This window comes from Austrofundulus limnaeus, unplaced genomic scaffold (assembly GCF_001266775.1).
Source record: "Austrofundulus limnaeus strain Quisiro unplaced genomic scaffold, Austrofundulus_limnaeus-1.0 Scaffold275, whole genome shotgun sequence".
Taxonomy (NCBI): domain Eukaryota; kingdom Metazoa; phylum Chordata; class Actinopteri; order Cyprinodontiformes; family Rivulidae; genus Austrofundulus; species Austrofundulus limnaeus.
Genome location: NW_013952677.1, coordinates 515,287 through 529,058, shown reverse-complemented (window position 1 = coordinate 529,058; position 13,772 = coordinate 515,287). Strand labels below are relative to the sequence as shown.

Sequence of the window (13,772 nt, the reverse complement as noted above, 5' to 3'; positions counted from 1 at the left end):
TAATACTGACTCTGATAATGTTGCTAACTCTAATAATGTTGCTAACTCTGATAATACTGTTGACTCTGATAATACTGCAAACTCTGTTATTTTTGCTAACTCTGATAATGCTGTTACCTCTGCTAAAGCTGCTAACTCTGATATTGTTGCTAAATCTGCTAAATCTGCTAACCCTGATATTGTTGCTAGCTCTGATATTGTTGCTAACTCTGATAATGCCTAACTCTGATATTGTTGCTAATGCTGGTAATGCTCCCCTACAAGACATCAAACCTGTATTTGCGGCCGGTGTCCGAGCTGCYCTTCAAACGGTCAGATCACATCAATGTTGTTGAATTTATATTTTAAATGCCATCTTCAGCGGTGCTAGCAGCGTTTGACGTTAGCTAATCGTAAGATGTCATCATTCTGCGACAAACGTCAAAACTAAACACTGCTAAAGGCTACAGCTCAGACACCAGCCGCAACTGCAAGTTTGACGTCTTGTAGGGAAGTGTTAGCAGAGTTAGCAGGGGTAGCAGCATTGGCAGAGTTAGCAGTGTTAGCAGTGTTAGCAGTTGCTCTTGTCTTAGGATGATGACGTCACAACAAGAGGCAAGCACCAACAGCAAAGGCTGCGTTCCATTCCTAAATACTTAAATGTAAACTTCAGCAATTAGCCGCAACTTTTAAAAATAAAATTTACATTTATATTTAGGATCTAATGTTTACATATCCTATTTAACATTTAGCAAAAATTAGCAAAATTTAAGAACGCTTTGTAGAAATATTTTATCAGTATGTTACACTCAGAAGGTTCACTACATTGTTTAAATTATGAATCCACCTTGTCAGCCCTGTGTTATCCTAACCTTATTATATTTCATGCCACAGCTAGTCTCAGTCTTTTGTTTTATTTTCTTAGTCATTTCATGTATTTTTAACAACCCTAGTTCACAGCCTCAGCCTGTTTCTGCTCTGTGWTTTTCCCTCCCATCACCAGTTCACCACAGCCCCGCCTTCATGCAATCAGCTTCATGCAACTCACCTGTTATTCCCAGTATAAAGCCTTGTCATCAACTCTCAGTCTCTGCTAGATTTTCATGTGCTCTGCTATGAACTTCCTGCATTCTTGTACCTTGTCCCTCGTTAGTCCTGGTTCCCTGATCCTGATCCTGCTCCTCGGTTTCATGATCTCTGCCTTTGCCCTCGTCGGATRCCTCCTGTCATCTGCTTACCCGGTAACGACCCCTGCTTCACTTCCTGGTTTTTCGGCTCTTGGATTTACCCTCCTCGGCGCGACGCTTCATCGGATTACACGGCTCTCGACCCCTGCTCAGTTTACGGACCCACGACTCAAGCCTGCTCCACGTAGTCTGGTAATTCTTTTGGTTTTGATCCTCGCTTACCCCTGGACCCAGTTCTTGTCTGTTGGACTCAAACACCAAACAATAATAGGGCTGTGTATTGGCAAGAATTTGGCGATTTGATACATATCATGACAGAGGGGTCACGATACGATATATCCCGATATATTTCGATACTGTAAACAAGGCGATATATTGCGATTTTTTTTGGTCCAAAACTTCTACTAAATAAAAACCTCTTACTGGGAAAAAAGACAAAAAACAAAACGAAAAACCAAAATTCATTGTCTCAGAAAATTCTAATATTATATAGACATGCTTATGATACATTTAGCTGTGTTCTGCTTTGTATGTGTTTTATTTTATTTGTTTCATATTTCATCCATGTTTTCAATTATTAGACTAAATTTGCCAATAAATAGTTTGAAAATATATTTTTGCAGCTTTTAGTTTTTAATATTAATTTACCTTATGGTCACCCAACACTTAACAATAGCCTTTATGTTGTCATAAAGTTCAGTAAACAGATGATATGAAGCTGCTGCACAGAGTTTCTGGGATCAGCTGACCTGCATCCAGAACATGATTTGTTTAACTGTGGGTCGAACAGCAGGGCAGGTCCTGAAAATAAACAGTAAATAAATGGAGAAGCTAAACAACACAGTTAAACTGTTTTTGAAGCGAACACAGCAGGATAAACTTAAAGTATACGGACTTTGATGCGATGAGCCCTATATTGAGAGCAACAGACAGATTTTTATGTCACGGGGGGAGTGCCGAGCTCGCTCGAGGTGGTAGACGCATGCGCTATATGCGTAACGTGAAASCTGACTACAGTTGGAAAAAAGAGCACATAAAACACTTAATTTGTCTTAAAATACAGACATTGTGAGAAATAAGTAACTGTTTGTAACCTTACCTCAGCTTAGACGGCAGAGGGTGTCGATCTTTTCTGCTCAGATTCAGCTGTCGGAGCATGAAGCTAATGTTCACTTACAATGCTAATGCTACCCTTACTCTCTGGTGCTCAAGAGGTAGAGGAGCCAAGTGGCTGGCTCACTGCTGCCAACTAGTGGTCAGAGGCTGAACTACAACATAAAAATGAACGGCTGGCAGGAAAGTTGACYTTTTAAACCTTAAHAAAAAATCYATACAGGGCTTTAGAATATCGATACAGTATCAGGAAATGAAATATCGCGATATTTCAGTGTATCGATATTTTCTTACACCCCTAAACAATACAGAACGGTGACGACATCAGTGTCTCGGACCCTTTCTACCCAAATCAGTGTTTGTGTGTGGACCACCCAAACGAACACCAGGTCAGTCAAAGTTCACATTGATGCTGTTATTCATAGTTTTTTTTTGTGTGTCCAGAAGTTCCAGTCCAGTTTGATGTCCTGATCCAGAACCACACCAAAGCCTTGCACATTAATAATAAAATCTGTAAAAACTGTTTTTGAGTTTGGCATTAATTCAGAGTTCAAAAACCGATTTCTTATCATAAATAAACTATTTCTTGTTTATTGTTYTGAATTTCTACAGCTCTGATTGATATGATCACATTCACGTTTTAACAAAATCCTGGACATTTCCTGTTTGTTTTTCAGATGGTGGGAAACAGACGTCAGGGTTCAGTGGGGTTTCTTTCAGACAAGTTTGTTAAGAACCCACTCTGCTGGTTCTGACTGCAGCTGAGCTGTCGGCTGGTTGTTGATGTGGACCTGTCCGGGCTCGTAAAGGCCAGTCTGAGTCTAACTGGAGGGGACAGAGAAACCTCATAAGATGGCAGATTTCATGTGCCAGAGTTCAGAGAGTGCCAGCTTATTGCTGCTGAAAAGGTCACAGGGCTAGAGGGGGAATAAAAAGACTTTACTGAGGTGAGGTGTGTGTGTGTGTGTGTGTGTGTGTGTGTGAGGTGTGTGTGTGAGCCTGGGATGAAGGCCGCAACCTGAGAAAGCTGCGGCGCTCACATGAAGCGCCACGCCCTCGAGCCGCTGCTTCCTGCTCTGCTCAGTGTCCGTTACCTGCAGCTCTCCAGGAAGCAGACTCCTCTCTGCGAGCGCAAAATCAATTAACGGACAGATGAATTTCACAGATAACGCTTGGCAAAATGATAATTACCCCGAATCCTCAACGATCCGACTCGTGATACGAACCAGTCGGCGCTGCGGATCTGAAGCGTCCATGATGATTTTTTTTTTTACGTTGATCTGGAGATATGTTACTGCCTGAAGTAAAAATAAAACAATTGTGGAGAATTGGACAGTATGGTAAGAGGCAGGGGTCACGTTTCAGTGATGTTTGTGATGAGCGGCATACGGAGCTAACCGCTGTCGGTTTCATCCAGGCGCTCCGGAGARGTAAACTCCTTCCAATTCAATTAACAGGACAACGTTTTTACCGTGCTTTTCCACTAAGATTTTATTGTTATTCAGTTCACTGTTCTTACATTTTGCTAAATTTTTACTATATGTTAGATTAAAATTTTTAATATGTGTGAATCTGAAATGTTGAGTTTACATTTATGTATTTCAGAACAGAACACAGCCTTTGTTGTACGAACTCAGCTTGTGTTATGATTAGGGCTGGGTATCGATTCGATTCAATTCACAATTCATGATGATTCACAACGATTCACGATTCAGTTTGACTTTTTTTAATTAGTTAATGATATCATGCAGTAACACATTTATTTTGATATAGAAGACACTCTCAAAGGAACTAATTCTGTAAATAAAACTAATTGTAACTTGGTGCATTGGTAAAAGTATAAACATTAAGGGCAAACTTGTAAATTGGAGTTTAATCTTGAAACAAAACTGTCTCAAGTTTCAAAGGGTTTAAAGTTAAAAGGATTTGCAAGAGAAAGTGTTGTTGTATACATTAGTTTAAGAAACTAAGAATAATTTTCTTCGTCACTAAGAAGTGATGGAATATGGTTACAGAAGAAGAGGTATACAGTAAGTGTACACTTATATACATATATATAATATATAATATATTATATATTATATAATATATTTATATTTACTGTATGTACTGTACTGGGTATATGTACATTGTTATATGTCACAAGTATAGTGTTTTTTTTTTGTTTTTCTTTTACTCATCTTTCTTTATTCTATCTCACCCTGTCCTGTTTTGAGCTGATGTAATGTGCAAATTTCCCCACTGTGGGATCAATAAAGTTTTGTCTTGTCTTATCTTATTTTATCTTATTTTATCTTATCTTATGCCCACTCTTTTGAGGGGATGAAAACTGTATATATGTAATGTTTCTGTTACTTTCTGTTCAATAAAACTTAACAAGGATAAAAAGAAAATTTCAGCTAAAACATTCCATCACTGTGAATTACATTAAGATGTTTCTTAAATTTATAAATAATATTGGTAACAAAACTAAACAATTTTTTAGACTGTCGTCTTTCACACATTTATACAGGAGAACAGTTTCAGTCAGATGTTTACATCCAGTAGTTTGGTTCGAGCCGCTCAGAGCTTCGTTTCCCGCTAACGCGTTATCTAACATGTCAGAGCCTGTAGGATGATTAAAAAAAACAATAAATAACATCAAACAGCCATCTTCCAACCTGTTCTGCTGCTAGAATTAAGTTTTGAACTTTTTCCGCTCTCCTCCTGCCTCGCAGCGGGCGCTTTCGAGTTGTACGGATTTTTTGCAAAATTTACGGATTTTTGAGGCTCTTTATACAGGTCCGAAGAGGTTGACATGTGTGGCTAACTCTCCTAATTTTGCTGAAGTTGCTAACTCTGCTAACACTGTCAACTCTGCTAACTCTCATAATTCTGATAATGTTGCTAACGCTAAATAACACTTGTAACTCTTCTAACGCTGCTAACTCTGCTAACACTAATAAGACTTCCAACTCTTTTAACTATGTTAACTTTGCTAATGCTGCTAATGTTCRGTGGGAGTTCCGCAGGGTAGCATACTGGGCCCATTGCTTTTCCTATTATACAGWACATAAATGACCTTCCAAAAATACTGAAGTATTCAAATATTTTAATGTATGCTGATGATACTGTTCTTTTTTTGTCTGATTTCAATATTGAATCTATTAATAGTCAGGTACAAGCAGATCTTCAGACATTTCYTGGTTGGCTTCAAGATAATCTTTTGTCAATTAATGTTAAAAAAAACTGTGTGCATGTATTTTTCCTCACCCAGYWGACATTTCAATATAACAAATCAACTCACTTTTTTAAACAAACCCCTTGATATTGTCACTACCTACAAATATCTTGGAATTACTTTGGATTCTCATTTGACTTATCGTGATCATGTACAAGTCTTAACCACTAAGTTGAAACAGAAATTATACGTTTATTCAAAAATTAGATCCAATCTGACATCTTCTGTTTCAAATATCTATCTTCATGCCATTATACTCTCAACCATGTCGTACTGTTTACCTGTTTGGTCTCTTACAACAAATGAAATCTTAGAACCCATAGTTAGGCTCTACAACAGGGCCTACAAAATTCATAAAAAACTTCCTGGTTGGACTCATCACTGTACAGTTCTTTCATTGTCCGATGCCTTGACTTTTCAGAATTATGTTTTGTATAGTGGTATTAATTTATATTTTCAGATCTTCCAAGGTGCCAATTATGGAACTCTCTGTGCATTGTTGCCCAAATCAAATTCTGGAAGTGGTCATTCAACTAGATCTGTTACAAAAGGACAACTGATATTACCAACTTTTAAAAACTGTTACGGCCAGAGGTCTTTCTTCTATGTTTATACTAAAGCATGGAATGACATTCCTCAAAACATAAAGTCCATTTCAAAACTACAGCCCTTTAAGAAGAATCTTGTCTGCCATCTGCTGGTCACTGTTTTTGTGCTCATATTTAGACGTCCTATTTTGCAAATGCTGCCCTCCTGAAATTTGGTWTGCTTGTTTGTCTTTGTGTCTATGGTGTATAATGATGTGATTGTGATGCTGTATTTCTGAGTGTTTATGTGCTGCAGAACAGGAACCTGCTGTAAAACAGCAATTATGCTGAGTCAGGCTTGATTTTTAGTAATCTTTTCCTGTTAAATAAATAAATCAAAATCAAATCAAATCAATGCTGCTAACGCTGCTAACTCTTCATCCCTACATGACATTAAACTTGCAGTACCATCCGTTTGTTATCAGTGAACACATTTTGAATTTAAATGTTAACTCCTATCTTCAGCAGTGTTACCAGGGTTAGTGGTTGCTTTTGTCGCAGGGTGATGACATCATTACAAAAGCCGCACACCAACGACCAAGGTCTGCATTACATTTTAAATTTCCTGAACTTTAACATTTACCTACTAAATTTAAGGTTCAACTTTTACATTTAGATTTAAAATTTAATATTTACATGTCTTATTCAACATTTAAATTTGTAAAATGCAAGAACAGTGAGCTAAATAATGAAATGTTAGTGGAACTTTTTTTAGCTTAGTGCCACAAAACCCAGAATTAAACAAATATTGAGGTAAAACTTGAAGTGGTGGTAATCTGTTTTTTTATATATATATTTGACCAAAACGACCACAGTCTTGTAGTTTCTAAAACAGTGTTTTATAAAAGGATTTTACTCCGTTAATCCAGGTGTCTTTCGTCAGATTGGTAATAATATTTGTAAATCCAGACACTGAAAGCAGTCAGGCCATCTCTTCGTTCAGGGTAAACAGCAGATATGGAGGGAAAATAAAACACTTCTAGTTCGGKTCAGCTGATGAAAGTGTCACACCAAGGGGGAAGCTGGGGGGTGACAGTGAGCCACCCACCGGACTCGTTCGGCTCGCCTCCCACCAACCTTGGAGTGGCGGGAGTCAGCATCTCTGAGGAGTGCCTCAGAGATGCCGTGCTGAATAATGTGTCCTATGAATAAAACACATTAAGCTACAAAACATGTTGAATTATTCACATTTCAGAGCCTCCGTCCCTCCAAACGCAGGACGTATTAGTTCTTCAGTCCTTTGAGTCTCTGTCTCTGATCATTCCTCCCTTTGCTTTTTTTTCTTAATCCCTCTTTGTTCTTCTGTCTCTCCTCTCAGCTGAATTTGTGCTGATGTCTATTTTTACCCCCCAGAGTTACTACTTTTTCCTGAAAACGTCTGGCTGTTTACGCGAGGAGCTCTCAGCGCCGCAGAGGAGCGCGTTTGTTCTGATGCGGGTCTTTGATGACTCGGTGACACACAGAGATCCAAACTGGATTCATCACCGAGGACTAATCTGAAGCCACCAGCTGTGAATTTCAAGGAGAAAAGAATAAATTAAGGAAAAAGAGCGAGATTTGCTAATTAAATACTTGACCTAATATCTGTTTCACATCCTCAAGATTCATTTTTTTTATTTTAGCGTTTGCAACATTTGCACCAGAAGACAACACGATGTGTTTGTAAGCAAAATATATCATAAACCACTGAACGGATTTTGATGTAACTTGCAGGAAATATTGATCTGATAATCAGCAACGACTTGTTAAATTTTCAAGTCATTTTAGTTAAAATGGTCGCCAAATCCAACAGATCTCAGCAAACACAAAACCAGCAATAACTCAGTCAGTTTCATAGATATTAAGTTAAAATTTGGGAAAAGGGTAGATGACTAACTCACAACACAGACTCTAAACACTGGAGGAGAGTTCATGACTTTATATGAAGAAACCAGAGAACTGGACCTTTGATGCTTTTGTAATTGATTGGACACATACATGGTCTAGTAATTCTATTGTTATTGGGACGTTGCATTGACTTCCATTCATGTCTATGGCCAAACCCTGACCCCTTACCCCAGACCTAACCCTAAACCTGACCTAAACTTAATTTATACCTTAGTCCTAGGGATGCACTGATATGAAAATTTCAGCCGATATCAATATCTGATATAATTATTGCTGTTATGGCCGAAAACTGATATTAGTGCTGGGCGGTATACCGTTTTGTACCAAAAAATGGTTTTTATTGTTGTTATGATTTGACTTTTCTGAAAACCGGACATAGCGGTTTAAATGGCCTGAACACGCTCGGAACGTTTCGTCACGGCTGCCAGTGAACTGTTTCCCGGGGGACACTTTTCCTCGCAGCACCGCTATGCGCGTTAGCATGCTAATGTTATTGTTGGAGAAACTGGCGGCGGGTGGTGTTTCAGCTGCTTATATTGACCACCATCGCTGAATGTAGTAAACAACTCTTCAGTGACGTGCACGGTTAGATTTAATGTTATAATGGAGACGTTAATGGAGACTTTAACGTGCTTCTATTGTGAAAAGCCCGGGGGAAGTAGTTTTGTAATGTAGCTGAGTTGACTGGTGTGCAAGGTGAGTCGTCCTTTTAAGTTTTATTAACACACAATAGACCCGGTAATGATCTTTTCTCAAACCTTCACAATCGGACCAAAATGCATGATTACTGTCTACAACCAGGCAGAGAAGAAAAGACGTACAAGAGGAGGAAACAGCCTCACAGACAGAGGTACAGTAAAAGAAAAAAGTCACTAAGCAACATTTGTACATTTTATTATCAGCTGAGCTGTGATGACAAAAAAATACTGTCAAATACCGTGAAACTGGTGTAATTGTTGAAAATACCGTGATATAAAATTTGGGTCATACCACCCAGCTCTAACCAATATTTACCGATATTACACAAACGCACAAATTATATTATACATATACGCACAAACACAGAACTCTGACTCTCTGCTTCAGTTTTTCCTGGCTATGCAGCATCAGTATCACTATCATGATCAAACAGATGTCGRTCAACTAATCATCTCTCCTCCCAAAACTGAAACTAAAGATAAAAAGTGGGAAATCAGTATTGGATGTTAATATTGGCCCAGTTTAACATACCAGACCCATACCGATATTCTKAAAAATAACCAATATTGGCTGATACCYYTATTAATGCCGARATATTATGCATCCCTARTTAGTRKTAAACCTAATCCTCGAACCACAGATGGGGTTTTTCCTTTGTGTGAACCATGTAAAATGTCCTCACAAGTACAGTCTAATGTAAAATGTCTCCACACACACACATTTCTCTCCTTTAGCTTCCATGTCAACAAATGTAGGGATCTGTCCCAATGGGGACCCTCTTAGCAATCAGTTTCTAAGGTCCTGGATCAGATCCTACACTACAGTGGTGATGATGAGGAGTGAGACCAGGAACCGAAGAAAGGTCTGAAAGAGTCCGAGTCCAACCAAGAGACAACCAATCCATTGAAGAGGATATGATACTCTGAGATGATACTTTTATCCATTTATTTAGTTTTACCCACCGTCTGCAGCKAACACTGTGCGAGGAGACAAGAGATGTTGTAGTGATAACGTTATTAAAAATCATTTAAACACAAATGTAGCTCTATGTGGTAAAGAGGACAACACAGTCTGATGGGAATTTGTTTTCCAGCTGCTCAATTTTACTAAAAAACAATGTCTCAATAAAAACCCAACATTTTCCAGAAACCAGTGACCCGGGAGAACGATTGAACATGATGAGGCAAAGCCACTTTTGTTTGTTTCCTGCAGAGTCGAAACACAAACGTCAGATTCTTCAGCCACATATCAGAACCACACAGAGTCATGCTCAGAACGAGCCAAAAAATCCAGAAAAGATCAGAAAGCTGCTTTGATTTCCTTCACATTTCTCAGACAAAGTGATTTCTGTGAACTCACCAGGGCGCAGTACGTCTCTGGAGGGTCTCCACAGGTGATGTTGGGGGGATCCAGGGTAACCTTCAGGAACTGGGTCATGTCTGCCGCCTCCGGCTGGCAGGCCATGTAGTCCCAGGTGAGACCCTCYTCGGAGTAAACCTGAGACTTGCACACGTCGTAGTGGCCCCACGCTGCCGGGTAGTTCTGAACYGCCGCCTGGCAAACGCCGGTCCAAACCACCTGCAGCGCCAACGCCAGGCAGAAATGCATGACTGGTCCTCTCTCAGCTCCCACCATCGGAGCCGTGGTTCCGTCTGAAGACGCACAAACAAGGGATTACGTCTTTTCTCCCAGTTTTGTCCTCACTTAATTGTAGGGAGGAGGCATGTCAGACTCCCTTAAGGGGGGGAGCGTGGGTTGGCTTAGAAACTTTGTGTTGTTTCAGGGGTTTTTTCTGTCCTTTTCACGTTTCTGGAGAATCTGAGAGGTTTCAGGCCCAAAGATGAAAGGAAAAAGAAGAAGTGATGGGGGATGAGCAGTGTCGGGTCTCCTCAGCTCTCCAGGCTGTCAATCATATTCCACGTCCTGTGTGATGATCTGGAGCTGCGGGGAAACACAAGGAGAGCAAAGATGAGCAAATCTCCTTTTTGGGAAGAGATACCGACACCGAGGAGACATWACAGCAGGGGGAGGAAAGGTGTTTGTGTGGACAGAAAGCTGGACGMGTGTGAGGAAGAGGTGCCATGTTTGTGTTTGCTGTCCATCAAAACAAAGAAAGTCAGTACGTGAGGCCATCAGGGTAAACTAGATCCTGCTGCTCTCACACTAAAACCTTGAGTCTACAGCGTTATAGATTTCTGCTGCTCACACAAACATCATCTCTCTTGAGCACAATGAAATATAATGATCCATACAGATTATCAGTGCTTTGTTTTATCAKAAAAGTTCTGTAGACCTGAGGTTTCCCAACTTTTCAGCTTCATTCTACATGTGGGGGGCGCAGCTAAACAAAACATTAGCTTCACTAATTACCAATCCACTACAAGAAAACAAGAATCTTTGCTCCACTAAAACTAATCCACTAAACAAGAATCTTTGCTCCACTAAAACTAATCCACTAAACAACAATCTTAGCTCCGCTAAAACGAATCCACTAAACAAGAATCTTAGCTTCGCTAACACTAATCCACTAAGCAAGAATCTTAGCTCCGCTAAAACTAATCCACTAAACAAGAATCTTAGCTCCGCTAAAACTAATCCACTAAACAAGAATCTTAGCTCCGCTAAAACTAATCCACTAAACAAGAATCTTAGCTCCGCTAAAACTAATCCACTAAACAAGAATCTTTGCTCCACTAAAACTAATCCACTAAACAAGAATCTTTGCTCCACTAAAACTAGTCCACTAAACAAGAATCTTAGCTCCGCTAAAACCAATCCACTAAACAATTATCTTAGCTCCGCTAATCCACTAAATAAGAATCATAGCTCCGCTAATCCATGAAACAAGAATCTTAGCTCAGCCAATGCTAATACTCTAAAACGATTTTAAAAAATAGTGGAAGCTAATGCTAACCGCTAAGATTACCATCAGACTTCATCTCTGTCCAGTTGAACAGGTAGGACTSACTCCAACCAGTTTTCTATTGGTTTAATATGAAGGTGGGCAGGGTCATCTGAGGCAAATCAGCCAATCCAAACCAGTTAAAGCCCCATCTAACTTGTGATACTTCTAGTTTACCCCTTTTCAGCATAAAAACATTACTTTGATTGAGTTTGTATTTTTTATAAATACTGTTTGACGTTAGTCAAATGACAAATACCAAATACTTTCTCTACCATATTTTTTATGTAGTCAGTTTTTGTATTTGCTATTTAAATATTGTTAAACATTCTTTTATTTCTTTTAGAGTTTCGTAAACTGCGTAAAAAGAGAGGTTTTTACACTTNGTCAGTTTTTGTATTTGCTATTTAAATATTGTTAAACATTCTTTTATTTCTTTTAGAGTTTCGTAAACTGCGTAAAAAGAGAGGTTTTTACACTTTGTGAATTTTTTTAATGGACTTAAATTAGCAGAACCCAATTTAGCAGAAGAAGCTAACTGGTCCGCTAATGTTTTCTAAATGAGAAGCTAGTTCTGCRATTAGCGGATTGGTGGAACTGTTCCCACCGCTACATCCTACAAAATAAAAGTCACAGAGATTTGTGACTCCAACTGTCACTGGGTAAAGGACAGAGTCCATCATACTTTAAAGAGTAGAGGGACCATCCGGTCTGTTATCAGCACACAGTTCTAAAACCTGCCTCTCTGATGGGATGGGGGTGCATTAGTGCCTCMAGCATGGGAAGCTTACACATCTGGAAAAGCACCTTGAATGCAATAAAGTCTCTCCAGGTTCCTGGATGTTAACAGACTGATGGATTAATAAACTTTAGCTTCTTGCTGTGATGTTAACTTGATGTTATTTAATAAAGCTGAGGTGGCAGACAGCTACACACAGGTCAGCATCGTTTTATGTCACGAGTCAAACTGATGAGTGAAAATCTGTTTCTTTCATGTTAGTTTTTAATCAAAAACAAAAATCAGAAGCCTGCATGATAATTAAAGCATCATGTTTCATATCGCAGACAGCTCTCTGATCCATTATTTAATGATTAATACATGTACCTTCAAAATAAGAGTTCCCGTTAACAAAATAAAACACTTGTTCTAACTGGATATTGCTCCGTTCTTGTGTAAAATCAGCAGGTTGAGGCTGAGTTCAGGTTTTAAAGCCATGGAAGTGGTGGATCTGCCCATACCAGGAGCCTCAGCAGTTTATCACACGCAGTGATTTATTTCATACGGCGCACAGCCTCCATTTATATCTGCCAAGCCGGCGAGGCCACGGCTTCTGTGAGCATCCTGCTGCAGCGCTTTTACCAGCTTCTCCTTCTGAATAACACGACACCGCTGTTAATTTCTTATGTTTTCTTACAGCTTATTTTAGTAGTTGACCTTTTAAYAGTAGTCAACGTCTCAGCAGCACCAAGGCCGCGTGGTTCCTGCTTTTAACGTTCCTTTGAGCTGGAAAAAGAAACAAACTTTAATGAGATGTTTAAATAGTGGAGRTGTAAATCGTTGGTTTGTGATAGAATAAAACAGAATAAAACAATATGATGCTGTCTTTTTATTCAAACCGTAAAAACACGAAAMTGTTGGGAAGGATTCTCAGCTTCTACTAAATTAAATCACTCAGTTATAACCATTAATGTCTTTCTTAATGCTCATTAAATGGCAGCCATCTTGATGTGGACGGACTCCAAATGTTAACCAGTTTTAATTGTAAATTCAAAGATTATTCCCTGAAAGTTTCATTAAAATTTGTTCAAGGAGGCAGTTTTAGTTWAACAGCTTTCAGCATCAGGACGTAGGATCATTTAAAGCAGGGGTTCACAAAGTTAGGGTCGAGACCCAAAGTGGGGTCCTGAAACATAAAGGTGGGGTCCTGAAAAGATTTTGAATTAATAACACTAAAAAATGAGAACAATTTTTTTTTTGCCTTTGTTGTTACAGCAGAGTAATGRTAGTGTCCTTACAATGGAGAAAAAAAATCATAATAAATATTGTTTTTGTTTATTTGACATGAAAACAGTTTATTAACCAACAACAGCTGAGGGTACAGGTGAAAAGTTTGGGAACCACTGATTTAAAGCACGCGTTCTCAAATATTTTGGGTCTGGGGACCCCTTACAAAGGTGAAACATTTCCAGGGACCCCC

At 39.1% G+C, this 13,772-nt stretch overlaps 1 protein-coding gene across 1 annotated transcript in view; it reads right to left on the bottom strand.

The window, feature by feature from the left end:
* ntng1a (netrin g1a) overlaps nt 1-13,772 on the bottom strand; it is a gene marked incomplete in the record, with an annotated part of 157,561 nt that overhangs the window by 134,707 nt on the left and 9,082 nt on the right. The window contains 1 exon segment of the mRNA XM_014021011.1: nt 10,032-10,613. Within this exon segment, the coding sequence (XP_013876465.1) occupies nt 10,032-10,307 (276 nt within the window).